The sequence below is a fragment of the Eptatretus burgeri genome, chromosome 5 (assembly GCF_056783735.1).
Source record: "Eptatretus burgeri isolate ZD-2024b chromosome 5, Ebu_testis_v1, whole genome shotgun sequence".
NCBI classification, from domain to species: domain Eukaryota; kingdom Metazoa; phylum Chordata; class Myxini; order Myxiniformes; family Myxinidae; genus Eptatretus; species Eptatretus burgeri.
Window position 1 is genome coordinate 44,415,434 of NC_140965.1, and position 21,440 is coordinate 44,436,873.

The following is a 21,440-nucleotide window of genomic DNA, read 5'->3' on the forward strand; positions in this document are numbered from 1 at the left end:
GGATTTTGGGGAGGATGTCGGAGAGATCAAGCTACGGTGCATCGTTTGGGAATGTCAAGATCTCTGACCTTGATTTCACAGATGATGCACTCATCTTTGTGGAGACAAGATATTCTTTTGGGGGCCCTCGAGGTGCTGAATGAAGAGTTGGAGCCACTGTGATTTTGGGTTTCCTGAGTCAAAACTAAGATCCAGGCTTCCAATGACATCTTTTGTGCTGCTATCTTGTGTTTGTGGCGAGTATGTTGAAGTCACGGAGAGATTCACTTTCCTTGGCAGTGATATTCATACCTCTGCTGGCTGTGAGCCATAGGTCAACAGACGTCTGGGTCGGGCCTGGGGAGTGATGGATTCACTGGATCATGGCGTGTGGTGTTGCCTGGATCGGTAACTGTGTGGGAGGATGAAAGTTCGAATCTTGAGGTCCTTGGTGCTTCCAGTCTTTTTCGACGGATGTGAGACTTGGACGCTGACCAGGGATCTGAGATGGTGACTTAATTCCTTTTGTACCAGGTCTCTTCGGAGAATCGTTGGCGATCGCTGGTTGGACTTTGTGTCCAATGAGCGGTTGTTGACAGACTCAAATGAGATTTGTTACCTGCATAGTCTGTAAACATCAGCTGCAGCTGTATGGACATGTGGCTCGATTTTCTGACACTGACCCTGCTAACCAGATTCTCTCAGCAAGAGAACCTCGTCAGTGGAGAAGGCCAACGGGCCGACCACGTGCCTCATGGTTGCAGCAGGTTGATCAGCATCTCAAGGAGATGGGGATGGGCCAGGCATCTGCCCAGGGGATGGCCAGACGGATGGCCCCTGGAGTCCCGCCGGAAAGTGGATGCAGCGATGCGCTGCTCCAGTGCATACTCCCACACCTGACCTGACCTGATGCTGGAAATATTTTCTTTCAAAGAACATCAAATTTTGTGGTCAATCTTATTTCAGCGACTTCATTTAAGCTCAGTTTCAATGATGAATTTTTAATTTGAAAATTGCGGAGAAATTTAGTAAAACTTTCTCTGATGGCCAGTTTGTCAAGCATTATTTCTAAGTCCATTTTCAGGCGCCATGGTGGTTTGTCACACTTTCTTTTTCGTTTTTTTTTTCTTTTCAGGATCGAAGGGTGGAGCTGCCACACACACCCATCTCACAAACATGGACATACAGACTAATACATAAGACCAACACAGCCACTGAGTTTGTGGGATGTGCCATCACTTCCTGGGGCATTCTGCAAACCAGTAACTGCACAATAATGGCACTGCCTTTTTTACTGCACTCAGCAGGGAATTTCCTCAGGAGGAGTTTCCCTGATGGATGCTAACCTATGGTTGTTTGTCCATACTCTTATCCTTTTAAATGCTGCACATCAAGTAAGGAAGCAGCACGTAAGCAGCACGTACCTTTTTCTAAAGTCTTTGGTTTGACTCGGCCAGGATTTGAATCGCCCACCGCCCAGACCCCAAACGGATGCTCTACCCATTACAACATTGAGTCATGACACCACTTCTCTCTGAAGACACCCTTTATTATTTCAATATTTTTCGATTTTTTTAGGAGGGGGGATGGAGGGCTGGAGTGGGGAGTCATAGTATATCAACTTTTTACACACAGACCAGTGCACAGAATATCTTGTCACATCATAGTGGTCCAATAACACAGACCACTCTGAGCCGGATGGTCAAAGACCATCCGTGGATCCTGAAACGGGAGTTAAAATGTGTTCAAAGTTACTTGGATTCTCAATGTTCATCCAACGTAGCCAAAAACTGGCAGTGTTTGCTTGAGAGAGCAGAAAAACAGGAAAACGTTTTCTTTTGAATCAAAATGGTTTAATAAATGTATATATGGGAGGGGAGAAATGAGAAGCAAATAAATAAATAATCTGAACAGACAAGGTGCTTAAATAATGAGTATGGAGGCACACACACTTATGCACAAAAAAGGGAAATAAAACACAAAAGGCAAACCCAACTATGGTGCCAAAATTAACACTGGGCTTGCACAATAATGGGGAATGAGTGAGGGCAAGGTATCAGCTGGTTGTGGATCCAGTATGGCCCGAGCTGGTTGTGGGACTGTGCAGGCTGGTGTTGCACAGGATTGATGCGACACAGGGCAGGAGTATGGCAATGATGAGAGGGATGCTGCCTCTGCAAAGGTCTGATCCCAACTCCAACTCTAACTTCAAACTGCAGCACAAAACTACTACTCCAACTCCAAAACCAGAACTGGGTCTCCAACTCCAAGAACTATAAACCAAACCGACGTGCCTCACGTGATCACAGCCCTCATAAACTTTTGGACAGCCTTCATGCACGGCGGGTCCCTATCATTGTCCGCCCATGCCTGTGGGCATGCCATATTGCCTGTTCCATCCCACAGAGTGGCCTCAATAAAAAAAAGTCTAAGGCCCGTTGTTCAAGTTTCCAGTGCCGATGTTACCAATATGGCCTGTGGTGTGCTGACTAAACAGTCCGTGCTGTTTCCTCCTAAAGCACAATGCGCTTCTAGTTGCACTTTTGTGCCAAAATCCTCACCTGGCCTCACTTGAAAACAGGAGGTTTTACACAACAAACTTACCCGACACTGTATTAAAGTCAACACTCACTACCTCCTCAGTGCACGTTTCACAAAACGACTTACTCTGACATTTTCCCTGTTCCAAGAGTCATCGAAGCTACTCGCTCACATGGTCCATTGCTATTCTTATCACAATCCAGCTATGCCCCCCCCCCCCCACTTCCATGTAACAATATGTTTGTCTTCAAGAGACATTAAGGGTCACCTCAAGAGTTCTGTCATCACAGCTACATCATAGAATTAGTACCATTTGTTTCAAATCCAGAAACTTTATTCACATCACAATTATTCTACTATTTATAATCTTCATTCTCCTTCATTGCACTTTACCCCTCCGAAGACCAACATATTTATCTTGGCACAGCAGCCTTCCTTTCGGAGTGTCCTTTATGCAGTGACTGTGTTAACCCCTTCAGTGGATGACAAATGCTTTCCATCAAGCTTGATGGGGTTTTTTTTCAATTTCATGTGCACTTTTCTTCTGCTTTACCATCAATTTAAAAAGAGTTTGGATGCCTTCGTTGCACCAACGTCCTCAGTTATGCTCTATGACATTATTTTAATTCCTGGAACGAAAATGTGGTAAACTTGTTTACCAGACATATCAGTAAATAATGGGGCAGCACCCATAATTTCCCGATCACACAGACCTTTCTCTTAAAAGGTTACAAGTGTGGTGACAGAACCTTTTGATTGACCATTTCTTTCAATTTTATTTTGTCTCAATGTCACTTCTCACATGTGGAGAGCTATTATGATTTTAACCCTCACTGATCGTATTATTTGTGAGGATGTGAAAAAATTGTGAGTCACAGTACAGTACCAGCACATAACGAATTTGCTAATTAGCATCCCCAGACTGGTCTCCTTCAAGCCCATATAATATGTTTACATAAATAACAATTATCTGTTATATAGTGTTGCAATGGCTGATAGATGCACCCACCACATGATGGCTCGCAAAGGTCTGACTGAAATTCATTGGACTTTGGGTTATTTTAAGCATTATATTTGCAGAGGATCTGGCAGAGTAGCCGAGAGGTATGCATGCTCACCTCTCAGCTATCTTGCATGGGTTTGAATCTCGACCCAGTTATAATCTTTGATCCTGGTGTTTTGCATCCAGGGCGATCCATCAATGTGTGTGCCATCCATTGAACGGACATTAAACTGTGTCCTTTCTGATAGAATAAATCAGTGGACCTTGAAGAGTTCACTATGTCCATCGTGAAGCAAAGTTGAGCCGAATTCTAAATTCCTGTTCTGACTACGACTGGAAAGGCAAAGGCAAAGGGACTGCTTTGACAGCACTGAACCTGCCTTTGGGCACAACATCAGAAAGGAAAAGACTTGTAGAATGTGCTCTGGCAGTGTTGGAGACCAAGTTCAAATAAGGAGACCTCAGGAGATCCAGAAAACAACATCTTTCTACTCTCAAGTCTGAACTCTCAAACCTCTCTTCCTCCTCCAAATCCTGGAGGCGTCAAATCAAATCTGTTTCTGGTGTATGTTCCCCCTCCATCCCCTCCCTTACCTCAAATGTCTGCACTGCTGACGCCGCGCGTGAAAAGGCTGAATGCCAAATTCGATGTTTGCATCAAAATCTTGCGTCCAAAACCGATCGCTTTCTGTACCCACCTTACACAGTCGTTCCCAACTGTCCCTGGACTCTGTCCTTTTCTTCTGACAAAGTGGAGAGCTTGCTGTCAAACCTCGACTCAGATTCTGCAACCGTTCCAGACGGCATCAGCCCACGTGTTCTGAAAACCTGCTGCTCTGCTTTTGCTCACTCTCTCTCTCTCTGTTCTATTCACTCTCTCATTTACTCAAGGTCATCTACCATCTGCTTGGAAATCAGCAAACATTACCACCCTCCATAAAAATGGGGAAAAAACAGATCCCTTCAACTGCAGACCAATCAGCCTTCTCGTAATCATCAGCAAGGTTATGGAATCCATCATTGCTTCAGAATAAGTCCTTCCTCTTCTCCAATGGCTTGATTTCCGATCATTAATTTGGTTTCAGACCAGGCTACTCTACCCTGGATATGCTGCTTCTGCTCTCCCAACAATGGATGGAGGTACTCAATGCCAGACATGAAATCAGTCACATCCTGAGACATATCGTGTGCTTTTTACACGGTCTGGCACCCTGCCCTGCTCACCAAACTCTCATATTATGGTAGCCAAGGCCATCTCCACTCATGGCTCGCAGACATCCTCTCCTGTCGCAGTCAACGTGTGGCCCTAAAGGGAGTTCTTTCATCCTCTCTTCCTATCCAGGCTGGAGTTCCTCAAGGCAGTGTTCTGGGCCCTGTTCTTTTTCTGGTTTTCAACAATGATCTCACCGACACTCTGGAAAATCCTCTTTATCTCTTTTCTGATGACTCCACGCTCTGCCGTACCATCTGTCATCCCTCAGATTGCCAAGCAGCAGCTTCTTCGCTCTCTGCAGATCTGGATAAAATCACAAACTGGTTCAATCCTGACAAATCCTGACAAGTCTCACACTCTCACTATGTCTCTCTGAAAGGACCATTTGGAACCCCCCCCCCGCCCCCCATCTACTTTCTCAACAATCCTCTGGAAGAAGTCCTTTCATCAATCCTGACAAATCTCATACTCTCACTACGCCTCTCCGAAAGGACCATTTAGAACCCCCCCCCCCCCCCAATATACTTTCTCAATAACCCTCTGCAAGAAGTCTTTTCATTCAAGCTTCTGGGTCTCACTGTCTGCCATGATCTTTCCTGGGAGAGCCACATTTCCAAGCTGGCCTCCAAAGCCAGTCGCTGACTGGGAATCCTCCGCCATGTAAGGTCCTTCCTCGGGCCACCTGAGCTCCTGACCACAAACAAAGCTTTTGTCTGCAGCCTGATGGAGTACTGCTCTCCCCTCTGGGCTGGTGCTTCTGCATCTCACCTTTCTCGGCTTCACGTAGTGGAAACCAAGGCATTTAGGACCATTGGCATCTCCTGCAGTGAGGCTGAGTCTTTGGGCCTCTCACTCTCTCACTGCAGGCAGGTCGGTGGTCTTTCTGTCTTCCACCGTCTCCTCTCCAGTCTCGCTCCCCCTCCCCCGCTCTGTCTCCCCCCCCCCCCCCAATATTTCCGCAGGGCGCTCAAGGTCTGCCAGCAACTCCCTTCTGGTAAAACTACCAAAATCACGAATCACTGCTCACCTTCTCTCTTTCATTCCTCGTTTTTTTTTCCCACTTTTGGAAGAAACTTCCACACTCTCTTCAATCCCATTCTTCCCTCCTGGCCTTCAAAACAGCTGTTAGCCAACACCTCTTATCTTCCCCCCATAAAAAACCACGATCGTTTCTACCCCCACTAATCCACCCCAAACCCACCTTCTTCAAATTCCCTGCTTTCCTTCCTGAAATTCCCTGTAATGTCCATCTTGTATACCCCTTGTTCCCTGCCCCATCCCTCTCCCTTCCACAGATCTCCTCATGTCTCTGTTACCCACTGTTTTGTCCTTCCCTCTCCCACCCCTCTTGTTTCATGCCCTCCTTGCTGTGCGTTGTGTGTAAGCTCTCATACGAGCCTCGACAATGTTTACAAGAAAAAAAAATGCATCCTGCATCATGATAGATAGATATATATATATATATATATATATATATATATATATATATATATATATATATATATATATATATATATATACACAAACATACTATAATATATAGTGCTATATTTTGCGCGAAATAGAGCAAATGTTGTTCACAATGTTACACATCTTGCAAGATCAGTATCTAAAATGACAGTATTTTTTATTTACCTTGTGTGAACATATATATATATATATATATATATATATATATATATATATATATATATATATATATTTACATAAATATATCTATATACATATATACATATATATGTATATGCATATATATAGATATATAAATATATATATATATATATATATATATATATATATATATATATATATATACATATATACATATATATGTATATGCATATATATATATATATATATATAAATATATATATATATATATATATATTTATATATCTTCTTCTTCTTCCTCTTTCGGCTTGCTTCCGAAAGGGGTCGCCACAGCGGATCAACCATCTCCATTTCGCTCTATCCTCCACATCTTCCATTGACACTCCAACCACCCGCATGTCCGCCCTCACCGTATCCATGAACCTCTTCTTTGGCCTTCCTCTTCTCCTCCTGCCTGGCGGCTCCATCTTCAACATCCTTCTCCCGATATACTCCGCTTCCCTCCTGTGCACGTGTCAAAACCATCTCAATCTCGCCTCTCTCACTTTCTCTCCAAACCGTCCTACCTGCGCTGTCCCTCTAATATACTCATTCCTTATCCTGTCCATCCTCGTCACACTCAACGAGAATCGCAGCATCTTTAACTCTGCCACCTCCAGCTCTGCTTCCTGTCTTTTTGTTAGTGCCACCGCCTCCAAACCATACAACATAGCTGGTCTTACTACCGTCTTATATACTTCCCCTTCACTCTTGCAGCAACCCTTCTGTCACAAATCACTCCTGCAACTCTTCTCCACCCACTCCATCCTGCCTGCACTCTCTTTTTCACTTCTCCACCACACTCTCCGTTACTTTGGACAGTTGATCCCAAGTATTTAAACCCATCCACCTTCCCCACCTCAACTCCTTGCAACCGCACCATACCACCACCCTCCCTCTCATTTACGCACATGTACTCCGTCTTACTCCGACTGACTATCATTCCCCTTCTCTCCAGTTTGTAGCTCCACCGCTCGAGGCTCGCCTCAGCCTGCTCCCTACTCTCCCTACAGATCATGATGTCATCCGCGAACATCACAGTCCATGGGGACGCCAGTCTGATCTCGTCCGTCAACCTGTCCATCACCATTGCAAACAGGAGAGGGCTCAGAGTCGATCCTTGGTGCAATCCCACTTTTACCTTAAACCGGTCCGTCATTCCGACCGCACACCTCACCGCTGTCACACTGTCCTCATACATATCCTGCACGATCCTCACATACTTCTCCACCACTCCTGACTTCCTCATACAATGCCACAACTCCTCTCTTGGCATCCTATCATAAGCTTTCTCGAAATCCACAAACACACAATGTAACTCCTTCTGGCCTTCCCTATACTTCTCCAGCAACATTCTCAAAACAAACATCGCATCAGTGGTGCTCTTTCCTGGCATAAACCCATATTGCTGCTCACAGATCATCACCTCTCCTCTCAACCTAGCTTCCACTACTCTTTCCCACAACTTCATGGTGTGGCTTAACAACTTTATCCCTCTGTAATTACCACAGCTCTGCACATCACCCTTGTTCTTGAAAATCGGAACCAGTACACTTAATCTCCACTCCTCCGGCATCCTCTCACTTTCCAAGACTTTATTAAACAATCTGGTTAACAACCCCACTGCCATTTCTCTGAAGCACTTCCATGCCTCCACTGGTATACCATCTGGGCCAACCGCCTTTCCACTTTTCATCTTCTTCATAGCAGTCCTCACTTCATCCTTACTGATCCACCCCACTTCCAGATTCACTATCTCCACCTCTTCCAGCCTTCTCTCTCTTTCATTTTCTTCATTCATCAGCTCCTCAAAGTACTCCATCCACCTTCTCAACACACTCTCCTCGCTCGTCAGCACATTCCCATTTGCGTCCTTTATCACCCTAACCTGCAGCACATCCTTCCCAGCTCGGTCCCTCTATCTTGCCAATCGGTATAAATCCTTTTCCCCTTCTTTTGTATCCAACTTCTCATACAGCTCGTCATATGCCTTTTCCTTGGCCTTTGCCACCTCTCTCTTTGCCTTGCGCCACCACTCCTTGTACTCCTGCCTACTTTCTTCATCTCTCTGACTATCCCACTTCTTTTTCGCCAACCCCTTCTTCTTTATACTTTCCTGTACTTCCTCATTCCACCACCAAGTCTCCTTATCTTCCTTCCTCTTTCCAGATGTCACACCAAGTACCTTCCGAGCGATCTCCCTCACAACTTCTGCTGTTGTTGCCCAATCATCCCACCCATCTTTACCACCATCCAACGCCTGTCTCACCTCCTCCCTAAATTTCACGCAACAGTCTTCCTCCTTCAGCTTCCACTATCTGGTCCTTGGTTCAAACCTCACTCTCTTCCTCAACCTCACCTCTAAAGTCATCCTACAGACCACCAATCGATGCTGTTGAGCTGCACTCTCCCCTGCCACCACCTTACAGTCACTAATCTCTTTCAGGTTGCATCTCCTGCTTAAGATGTAATCCACCTGTGTGCACTTTCCTCCACTCTTGTATGTCACCCTGTGTTCCTCCTTCTTCTTGAAATACGTATTTACCACTGCCATTTCCATTCTTTTTGCAAACACTACTACCATTTGCCCTTCCACATTTCTCTTGTTGAGACCGTACCTACCCATCACCTCCTCATGCTCTTTATTCCCTTCCCCAACATGCCCATTGAAATCTGCTCCAATCACCACTCTTTCATCCTTGGATACACTCTCCACCACTTCATCTAACTCACTCCAGAAATCTTCTTTGTACTCCATCTCACACCCCATATGTGGGGCATTCGCACTGATGACATTCATCATCACTCCTTCAATTTCCAACTTCACACTCATCACTCAGTCAGACACTCTCCTCACCTCCAATACCCTCTTGACATAATCTTCCTTCAGGATTACCCCGACACCATTTCTCCTCCCATCCACACCATGGTAGAACAGTTTGAAACCACCTCCAATGCTCCGAGCCTTACTCCCCATCCAATTGGTCTCTTATACACACAGTATGTCCACCTTTCTTCTCTCCATCATATCAGCCAACTCTCGCCTTTTGCCAGTCATCGTCCCAACATTCAGAGTTCCAACTCTCACCTCCACACTTCTACCCTTCCCCCTCTCCCACTGCCTCCAGACTTGCCTTCCCCGTCTCCTTCTCCTCCTTCGCCCAGCAGTAGCACAATTTCCACTGGTACCCTGCTGACCACCGGTACCGGTGGCGGTCGTTGGTAACCCGGGCCTCGACCGATCCGGTATGGAAATTCGTTTTTCTGTCCACATAATGATTTGGCATAGGTTTTTATGCCGGATGCCCTTCCTGAAGCAACCCTGGTCGCCTCTTACAACACACAGGGATATGGTACACCTATTCTAACCGGGGCTTACACCGCGCCCAGTACAACTGGTACTCATTTCGCCGACCTCGGAAGGATGGCAGGCTGAGTCAACCCCCTGGTGTTTTCGACTTGGTTTATATATACATACATATATATATATATATATTTATATATATATATATATATATATATATACATATATATATATATATATATACACACATATATAGAAGATATATATATATATATATATATATATATATATATATATATATATATATATATACATATATTAATTCAGTGTCCCAACAGGGCTTGAACTCAGGACCTTTTGGGTCCCAAGCCACTGCCCTCACCAATGCGCTAACACCAGGCTAATATATATATATATATATATATATATATATATATATATATATATATATATATATATATATATATATATATATATATATATATATATATATATATATACATATATATATATATATATATATATATATATATATATATATATATATATATATATATACATATATACATATATATATATATATATATATATATATATATACATACATACAAACATACATACATACATACATATATATGTATATGTACATATACATATATATATATATATATATATATATATATATATACATACATATATATGTATATGTACATATATATATATATATATATATATATATATATATATATATATATATATATATATACATACATACATACATACATATATATGTATATGTACATATATATATATATATATATATATATATATATATATATATATATATATATATATATATACATACATATATATGTATATGTACATATATATATATATATATATATATATATATACATACATACATACATACATATATATGTATATGTACATATACATATATGTATATGTACATATACATATATATATATATATATATATATATATATATATATATATATACATACATACATACATATATATGTATATGTACATATATATATATATATATATATATATATATATATATATATATATATATGGGTGTTGGATAGGATGTGGGGGTGGTGATAGGGGGGAAGTTGAAAAATTCCATTACTTTTGTGTACATGGTAAATAGTTGTTTATTTCCCTTAATAATTCCATTCATTGTTTGAGTCACAATTCCGTATATAAAAATTCACCTTTTCACCTTTTGAATTCACCTTTTCCTTTGTCTGCAACTTAGATTTTGTCAATCTCTTTTCATCCACTTTGCTTCCTTTCACATGGCTCCTTATCTCATGCAGGTGGAAATTTGGAATTCAATCCCAACTTATCAAAGCCTATCTTGGCACTTAAAGTACATTGGTGATAAGCTCATTCTTTTTGAGGTCCGGAGCACGGTTTAAAATATATAGTGCTATATTTTGTGCAAAATAGAGCAAATCTTGTGCACAACCTTACACATCTTGCAAGATCAGTATCTAAAATGACAGTATTTTGGATTTACCTTGTGTGAACATATGATGTTTACATGAGTAAAAATAGCAGATTAATAAGGTTATACTATGTTTAAGAATAAACCATTGAAAAGCATTTCATGAAAACCAATGTTCAGTTTGGTTTCAATTATTTCTTGGTGTCGATGTATAAGTATATTGATGATCGAGGATTACACAAACAAAAATATATAGTTGGATGGCCTTTGGACTATTTATTATAATTTCTTTATGATTGAGACTACCAACAATGAGTGATGGGAAAAAGGTGTGGATATATTTTTGTGTGTGTACATATATCTATATATATATATATATATATATATATATATATATATATATATATATGTATATATATATATATATATATATATATATATATACATCATATATGTATGTGTGTGTGTGTGTGTGTGTGTGTGTGTGTGTGTGTGTGTGTGTGTGTGTGTGTGTGTGTGTGTGTGTGTGTGTGTGTGTGTGTGTAACGTGCATACATCAGAAATTATAAGAGCTCTATATTGTAACCTGTATGTTTAGTGTGACATTGTGAGCCAGAGGTTCAACAGCCCATCACAATTCTCCTTGACTGCATGTACTTGCAGATGCCGTAAGTCCGGGCCACCCTGGCGACTCGCCGCTGGCTGCAGAGGTCGTGAGAAAGCAGCTGCGGAGTGATTCGTTTGCCCAGCAGCAGCTGGAGGCACTAGAGCGTGCTTTTGAGCGGCAGCATTATGCTGAGGTGTTTGCAGCCACTGAGCACGGAAAGCAAGAACAGGTAACCTCAAACATCCTATACCATAAAACGTTAGTTTCTATACCTCCTTTTATTTGTCCTCTAATCACCTACTGTTCTTCATTTCACTTTCCTTCTGTCTTTCTCTCTGTCTCATGCTCTTTGCCCACCAAACTACTTCCTCCTTTTTGTCATGCTGCCTTTTGCATTTGTATTTCTCCTTCATTTATTTCCAAACCTGATTTTGCAGTTGTACGTTTTCTTTTCGATGTCCAAGAAGGAAAGGAAAACATAGCTGAGACTAATAATCTAAAAAAAAATCACAATGGTCAATCTTGCACAAATAATTTCAATTATCACAGAATTGATGGCCTATGCAAAACAGAATCAAGGGATGATTGATAAATCATGCAAACAGCAATAAAACAGGCACAGGATCAGGTAAGGACAAAATACTATAAAACCAAAAAGAATTGCAAAAAATAATTTCCACTCGGACAAATGCAGCACATGGGTGAGAGACAGTGAGTTGAAGAGCAGGTGGGAGTCCATGTGAAACAAAGCAAATGCACTTTGTTGATAGTGCAATAATCTGGAGCACAGTGGACAGATAGCATTTGGAATTCTGCACAAATTACCAGGCTGTACCACACCCTGCAGCTGAAGAAGCTGATGCATAGACCCTGCTAACTCTTCATTAATTGACGCAAATATCACAATTTACATTCTGGTTGCATAGGGTGTGGACTTAGAACAGTGCTGAATGTCGCAGCTGAAGACCGTTTTGTGTAATTTTGTATTACAAGTTGATAACGTGCTGACTGGCAGGTGGTCTCGAGGTACGTGCACTCACCTCTGAGCTGTCTAGTTTGGGTTTGACTATTGGCCCAGCTCTCATCTTTGTGTTTAAGAAACAGGATGATTATCATAAACTGTCATCCTCGTGTTTCACTGATATGGTGATTCATCAAAGACTGTGTTGTCTCTCAGATAGATGTTGAACTGGACATTAATGATCCCACAGTGTCCTTCATGAAGAGTAGGTGAGCTATCACCAGCATCCTGAACAAATTACAAATTCCTGCTCTGACTTCCTGTGTCAGAGTGGTGACCCATCCAGGATTGTAACCCAAGCCAAGAAAATGCTCAGCAGCACTGACGCTCTGCATAGAGCATGATGATGATGATCATGATGATGATGATCATGATGATGATGATAATCATGATGATGATGATAATGATGATGACATGCTCATATAATGGGCAAATGTTTTGCAACATGATTGATCATTGAGTCTAGCAATCTTTGATGATATTTGCCTTATCTTTTTAATTATCCAGCCAGCAATAAGGTGAATCCTGTGGAATCTTAAAGCGAATGGAATTCATAATTATAATTGACAAGTATATTTCTAAGTTCATATTTTGCAGAATATTGGAAAACTTGCAATTTTATTTCGTTTTGGCTTTTCAATTATTTATCCTATTGGCCTTTGGAGAAAAGGCAACAAGACATTTTATTTTACCTGGTGGTTCCCCAACACCCCACTATCAGTACACCTCATCCTTATTATTGTTCATGTCTCCCATCATCCTGTTGGCGTAATAGTTAGGGTGGTGAGCTTGGGATCCTAAAATCCTGAGTTCAAATCCCACTTGGCTGTTGAATTAATACCAGGTGGGGTTGACTCTGCCTGGTAATCTTCTGAGGTTGGCCAAATGAGTGCCAGCTTGCTGGTATGTTGTGTCGGAGTGGCGACCCATCCAGGATTGTGCCCAATAGCCAAGGAGACTGCTCGGGCAGCACCAATGCTCTGCACAGAGTATGGTCCCAATGGATGGATGGATGAGCCTGTCAACTGTATTTAGTAAGAAACAAAATAATGCTTTGTCTGGTTGTATTTTGTGGGATAATGCGCTTGATCAAATTACATTGACACTTATAAAATAATGATGTCCAACTCAGTACAAATTAATCGGTATAAAGAAACAAAAATGGTTTGTTCAGCAATGATTTTCCAAAAATGAAAATGGTGCTTTGGTGTGAGGACGAACTTATAGTGGTGGTGATTTTTTTTGTTGTTGTTATTCAAAACGATTACAGTTCTGATTCTGATGTACCCTTCCCTTTTTCAGAGCATTGATGCTGAAAAAGCAGTTTATTGGCAAAGAAAATACTGGGCAGTTTGCATCCCTCTCTCAGCAGTAGTTCGGGCAGGAATTTGGATTTTGGCCATAGTGGAGGTGATAGCTCACCTACTCTTCATGTAGAATACCGTGGGATATTTAATATCCACCAACTAATGCTGGCAGAAGAGACATCCAGTTTAACATCCATCCAAGGGACAGGCACACACATCAATGAATCACCTGCCTGTGACACACTGGGATGACAGTTTGTGGCTGAGTCGGGATTCAAACCCAACCGAGAAAGCTTAGAGGTGAGTATGCGTATCTCTAAGCCACCCTGTCAGCCCACACTCACAATTGTAGATGCCATGACATCATCAGAGGAGCTTGGCACTTTGCTCACTTCCTAGCAGACCAACCGAACCTGTTACGTTGAAATGTTTTCCACATTGCAGTCTTTGATTTTCAACAGAGATGATATTCCCATCAGCGTTTTGCCAATTTCCCACAGATATTTGTCTCTCACATTCCTTGTAACGTCTTGTCGTGAGAACACCAAAGACAAAAAGGAAAAGAAAGATAATCGAACCGGCAATCATTGACCTTGCCGTTGACAAAGTCGTAAGCCAGAAGGCAAAAGCTATTTGCGGCTTCACTTGGCCCGCCAGAGCAACAGCTTTACGAAAGAACAGCCTGCTCAGACAATTATCTAAAAGCAAAGATGCACAAGAGGTGGAAATCAATGTGACAGTAAATGGAAACGCTAAAATGTTCCGATAAAAGGGGTTTGCATCAGGTTTGTTTATTAGGAAGTCAAGCTGAGACTATGACCATGCCCTGTTCCCTGTTTGGTGAGTACCCTCTGGGGTGCTGTACAGTGCAAGAATCATTGTGGGGAGAAAATGAAATCTAGCTGGGCTGACTTGTAACTTTATTGCTGAGAGCACGCATTACTGTCGATAACCTTTATTTACTTTTGTCAGGCTATTAAACACTTGGAGTCTGGTAATTATTTCCCCAAACCACCTTTTAGGCCTGCCATTGCTGCTTTCTCTCCCTTCGGCACCGAATTCATTTTCATTTCCTTTTCTTGCTTTCAAATTAATCACGTGATAAATCAAGAGAAGGAGAGTGCATAGGCAGGTGCGGTGTACTGTGTCCAGCACTGTTGTCTGCCGCTTAAAACCTGTAGATCGGTTTCTTCACTGATGATGTTTTAAAAATTGTCCTGCCGATGAATTTGCTGAGCATGCAGTTATTAATTATGACAGGTTACTGTTTGACTTTGTTGATTCTTCAAGACTTCTGAGGGGCGATCAAAAAATTATACGAACGAGATGCTCACGATCCTCAAATCCACGCCGATGTTTCATTTCACTTTTCAATATTGAAGTACGTACGCATAGTTAGTAAGAAAATATTTTTTTCTAACTAATCACATCGATGGTACTCATATTTTGAAAAATAAAAACTTTTGGTGTGAGTTGGACTCTTGTGAGTATCTTTTTCATATAACTTTTTGAATGCCACACGTACTTCAGCACAAGTGATTTTTCATCCGAATCATTATTTCGTTTGAAGATCACTAGATTCATTGGTTGATACTTTATCGCATAGGTTTTATTCATTTAGTAGTGCACTCACTTCTGGGCTCTTTGGTTATGCAATTATTCCCATCGAACTAATGCTGCTGTTCTGGTGTATGTCCCTGGGAAAAGAGAGGGTCGGTTTGGGCTTGAGGGGAGAAGGGGCATGTGGTTGATTAGGAGAGGTAGATTGCATTAAGCTGGCACTCCATTGAGGTTGTGGTTGTTAAAGATCTCATGAGATCTCTCAAAAAGTTGAAGCCGTTGGTGGGTACAATAGCCAAATTCACTGCTCATAATTTCGAACCATTTATAATTTGTGGGATATGTACAAAGTTAACTTTAAAAAAAGATGTGGATTTTATTTTAAATTAAGTGAACGATCAGAGATTTCAGTAGATAAATAATAAATAAATTGATAGGTTCACAGAGAAGTAATTAACGGTTTGCAGACATATGGCAGAGGCACGATGGGCCAAACGGCCATTTCTTGTCTGTAACTTTCCTTGTTTTGTCTCTCCTTGTATTATATAAAAAAAGCTGTTAATCACATAATGTTCTATCTCAATCCCCCACGTTTTCCGTTTTCCTCCGTCTCTAATTTTGGAGACTGAGGAAAACTGTCCTTCATTAGTTTTCCTGTTTGCTTTCTTTCACAACAGGGTAAACTAGTGTGAGATCGATTGGTGATAGTGTCAGTTTACATATATATTTGTATAAAATGCATCTTTTTCTTTTCTTTTTAAACTTGTTCTGTCTCTCGTTACTCTCCTGCATGTTCTTTTCTTCCCCTCTTCTTCTTATTCCTTTCCTTCGGTCTTTCTTTTCTCATTCTCGAAGCCTCCCTCTACAATTAGCAAACCACTAATGCCAAATTACTTTATGGTCTTTTCAGGTGAGACCCAAATCAAGATTCCTTAATCCTCCAGGGCAACCATTTTTGTCTTGCTGTGAGAAGCTGGCCTGTGCCTGAATAAGCCATTCCACCTGGACTTATAGTCTGACCAGCTTAATGGCTGCCAGGTAATGCTGTATTTTCAGGTGGATGCCATACAGTAATTTTGGCTCTAATTTATATTTGACTCCGGAATGAAAGCAAACTTCAGTGACAGTTAACTTTAATGCAGCTGTGTTGGATGGTTTATGAAAGATTTTTTTTTGTAAGCCCAATTAAACGCTGTCGCCCTTTTGCTCCTGGCCTGTACAGTACAAATCTCTCTTTCCCGATTGTAATTTTTTTTTCTTCCAATTTTCCTCTTCCTCTGTCAACCTGTCTAAAGAAAAGCAAAACAGCTCTTCTTATTTGTGCACAGTGTTTATTGTCGATGTGCAGGTGTGTTCAAATGTGTTTCCTCATGCCTTATAAAGGTTATCTTTTATAAGAAGCCAAATTTATTTTGAATCAAAGCTATTTTATTCTATACTGCAATGGTAAAATGCTGTTGCCACATAAACATTAAGCCATTTAGTTTTGGCATTTCTGAGTGATAGATAAAAAACACAAGTATTATCTCATCTATTGAAACTGATTATATTTTGATATAGAACTTTGTAATACCGAAAATTACAATATTTGTTTTGTACCTTGTGAACCAAGAAGTTGTTGGGAAAAGGTAATGCACCTCATTATGCATATTTTGTTTTGGCACCATTGTGCTTTGCTTGGTTAAACCTTGGCTTGCTGTAGGGGCCATTTACATATGATGTAACCACTTGAGGGAGGGGGAGGGAGTATGGGGAATCGAGGAGATGAGGTTGGAAGTTTGGAGAGTGCATGAATCACAATAGTTGATATATAAACGGTATCATTAAAACCATTGGGACAGCACACCCAAGCTTGAAATGAACTCTTGCAACCTAATGGTAAACAGTCAACTGACCTTCAACATAGAATTGTTATTGGATGCCAGAATTCCTCAAAACTTTTGTTATCTTTGACCTTTTTAAGTCAATGGTGGTTAAATCATGAGGAAGTACAAGACATCAGGTCATGCCACTGTTGAAAACAGACATATCCAACAGGCAGAACGTATTGTCCGGAATTCTTTCCTGCAAAAGCAAAGGAAAGCGAGGTGCAGGTGAGCAAATTAATCATTGCAACAATTGGAAAGTCACAAATTTTAAAAGCATCTTGTATTATGTCGTAAATGTTCAAGGATCCCGTTTAGTCATGTTTATCGTCTGCGAAGGATATTTGCAGTGAATATTTTGTTGATCCTCACTAATTAATTAATTAATTAGCATTTTTCATTCTTCGTGCAGATTGACATAAAAGCTTGTAATTATCAACATGTCTCAAACAAGGTAAAATATGAAATTTGCACAAGTGTTACGGAGTGTTACAAGGGTGGGGTGGGGGTGTATGTACAAGTGTTACGGAGTGTTACAGGGGTGGGGTGGGGGTGTATGCACAAGTGTTACAGAGTGTTACAGGGGTGGGGTGGGGGTGTATGCACAAGTGTTACAGAGTGTTACAGGGGTGGGGTGGGGGTGTATGCACAAGTGTTACAGAGTGTTACAGGGGTGGGGTGGGGGTGTATGCACAAGTGTTACAGAGTGTTACAGGGGTGGGGTGGGGGTGTATGCACAAGTGTTACGGAGTGTTACAGGGTGGGGTGGGGGTGTATGCACAAGTGTTACAGAGTGTTACAGGGGTGGGGTGGGGTGTATGCACAAGTGTTACGGAGTGTTACAAGGGTGGGGTGGGGGTGTATACACAAGTGTTACAGAGTGTTACAGGGGTGGGGTGGGGGTGTATGCACAAGTGTTACGGAGTGTTACAGGGTGGGGTGGGGTTGTATGCACAAGTGTTACAGAGTGTTACAGGGGTGGGGTGGGGGTGTATGCACAAGTGTTACAGAGTGTTACAGGGGTGGGGTGGGGGTGTATGCACAAGTGTTACAGAGTGTTACAGGGGTGGGGTGGGGGTGTATACACAAGTGTTACAGAGTGTTACAGGGGTGGGGTGGGGGTGTATGCACAAGTGTTACAGAGTGTTACAGGGTGGGGTGGGGGTGTATGCACAAGTGTTACAGAGTGTTACAGGGGTGGGGTGGGGGTGTATGCACAAGTGTTACAGAGTGTTACAGGGGTGGGGTGTATGCACAAATGTTACGGAGTGTTACAGGGGTGGGGTGGGGTGTATGCACAAATGTTACGGAGTGTTACAGGGTAGGGTGAGAGGGGGTGTTTCCAGTTCCGTTATGTAATGCTAATTAATCAATCAATGACAACTTTGTTCCGTGCTCCCTTTATTTAAAGATGAAAGTATTTAATGATCCACATATTCAATATATTTATTCATGTACGTACAGTACAGTTGCCCCGACGGTTGTACAGTTATGTTTAATCAGTGCCAATTAACCTGATTTACCTGTTGTACATCACTCACTCATGACATGTGCTGTGCATTGTGAGGATAGTCCCTCCCAGTGTGGTAATAATCATCTATACGTCTGGTGTTGCACTGTACACCCAGACACGAGAATTTTTTAATTTCAATGTGATTTTTCACCATTGAAAGATGAGGCCAAAAATGATATGTAGCATGATATCTCAAAACGTTGCAGACTGAGTATGATAAACATGGTGGATGAGTTGGTTAGGTGACATTCGTGACAATAACAAGCCAATTTTATTTTGGTTCATCCAAATCCAGATCTGGCTGATCTGTAGCATACAAAATGTAAACTCTTCAGCCTGGCGATGGTACGTGCTCTTCTGAGCGCCATTCCAGTTACTACCAGGATTTCAGAGAAGTGTTACATCAAAATACCACGAAACTCCACATTTACCATGTTCTAGCTCGATGATTTACCACCTACCAGTTGTTATTACCGAGTTACTCTTCAATGCTTGCATGGGCTGGATTCCAGGTGAAAATGACAAAGAGATCGAGCTGCGGTGCATTGCTTGGGAATGTCAAGATATCTGACCTTGATTTTGCAAATGATGCAAAATCATCCATGCTGAGATGCTGGATATCCTTGTAGGGGCCCTCGAGGCATTGAATATGGAATCTGAGCTACTGGGATTACGGGTTTCCTGGGTCAAAACGAAAGCCAGGCCTTCATTCACCTATTGGATGCTGCTATCTTGTCTGTCTGTACCTGTTTGTGGTGAGGATGTTGAGGTCACGGAGAGATTCACTTTCCTTGGCAGTGATATTCAAGTCTCCGAAGGTTGTGACTCAGAGGTCAATAGACGTCTCGGTTGGGCCTGGGGAATCATGGATTCACTAGATCATGGGGTGTGGCGCTGTCAGTTCCGATTCAGGATGATGAAGGTCCGAGTCTTCAAGTCCTAGGTGCTTCCAGTCTTGCTCTATGAATGTGAGACTTGGACTCTGACCAAGGATCTGAAATGAAGACTTAACTCTTTCGGTACCAGGTCTCTTCGGAGAATCCTTGGCTATCGCTGTTCAGACTTTGTGTCCAATGAGCAGTTGCTGAGAGGCTCAGATGAGATTTGTTACCTGTATAGTCCATGAGCATCAGCTGCAGCTGTATGGACATGTGGCTCGATTTCCTGACACTGATCCTGCTCACCAGATTCTCTCAGCAAGGGAACCTCGTGAGTGGAGAAGGCCAATGGGCCGACCATGTGCCTCATGGTTGGAGCAGATTGATCGGCATCTCAAGGAGATGGGGATGGGCCAGGCATCTACCTGGGGAATGGGCCGACAGAGGCGTCTGGAGTAACAAGGGAAAGTGGACGCATCAACGCGATGCCCCGGCGCACGCTCCCAAACCTAACCGAACCTAGTGCCGAGTCTTGCTTTGACATCACACCGATTGTTGTGAACTCCAGGTATGTCATGCACGATGTCATCCCCAATTTCTACTTTGGCTTCATGCATGTATGGTCTGACAGCACCTTCGACATCATTATTTTTTATTTTGATCTTATTCGTGTTTTATTGTGTGTTATTCGCAAGTCAGCATCTAAAAAGTCTGTGATGAATATCCCATTGACAATGTCCCCCTTCTCACCTCTTACACTGCCTAATTTTATTTTCCCTCAAAGCGGATGTGGACGGGCTTTACAGGGACGGAATGTTTTATATAAACCCAAACCAGAATCACCTCAACTCACCATTTTAAACCATTCACCACCCCCACCGGCTCTCCTGCCCCATCAACTATATGCTGCCTTGGTATGTAATCATGGGGATTCATTTACCAATGCAACTGTGTTTCAACAATACCAGCGAATATTGACTTGGGGCCTGCCATTGGGGGAGGGGAGAAGAAAAGAAAGACAAATTTACCCATGTGAAGAGTGCTCTGTCCCAGCGATGTTCCTCTGAATAACGTATCCTCTGACACCAAACTCGTCCGTTCGTCCCCAATCTCTCCTCGTCCCACCAAACAACTATTCACTTCCGGGGCGTGGCTTGCTCGCACGAAACCTGGGAAGGCAGGGCCTCTCCCTGCTTGGCACGCCTGCCTCGCTTCTGATGTCACGCGCATCAATCATCAGCCTTGGGGGTGTGACTTCACCCACCATCACCCTTGGAGGCAGGGCTTCTTGCCTGCTTGGCCATACAGCTCGGTTGTAATGGTGGTTGTGGTTATAAAAATGCAACTCCTTCATGGTTGGCTTGTAAATGCAAAAACGTAGGAATAGGTCACAGGATCAATCACCTACTGGGCGAAATTATCCTTAATCCAGATCTAATTAACACCGCACCACCCACCGTGTGGTGACACATAACACGTAAGCTCATAGTTTCCCTACTTAATTTACATTGAGATGCCTCCT

At 42.1% G+C, this 21,440-nt stretch overlaps 1 protein-coding gene across 6 annotated transcripts in view; it reads left to right on the top strand.

Moving 5' to 3' along the window:
• LOC147026339 (paired box protein Pax-5-like) overlaps positions 1-21,440 on the top strand; it is a 267,746-nt gene that overhangs the window by 56,537 nt on the left and 189,769 nt on the right. For all 6 annotated transcript variants that reach the window (XR_015058294.1, XR_015058295.1, XM_085881656.1 and 3 more), the window contains exon 6: positions 11,831-12,003. Coding sequence is in view for 4 of the 6 variants with exons in the window: in XM_085881656.1 (XP_085737782.1) it covers positions 11,831-12,003 (173 nt within the window). In the remaining 2 variants the exon portion in view is untranslated. The remainder of the gene's footprint in view (positions 1-11,830; positions 12,004-21,440) is intronic.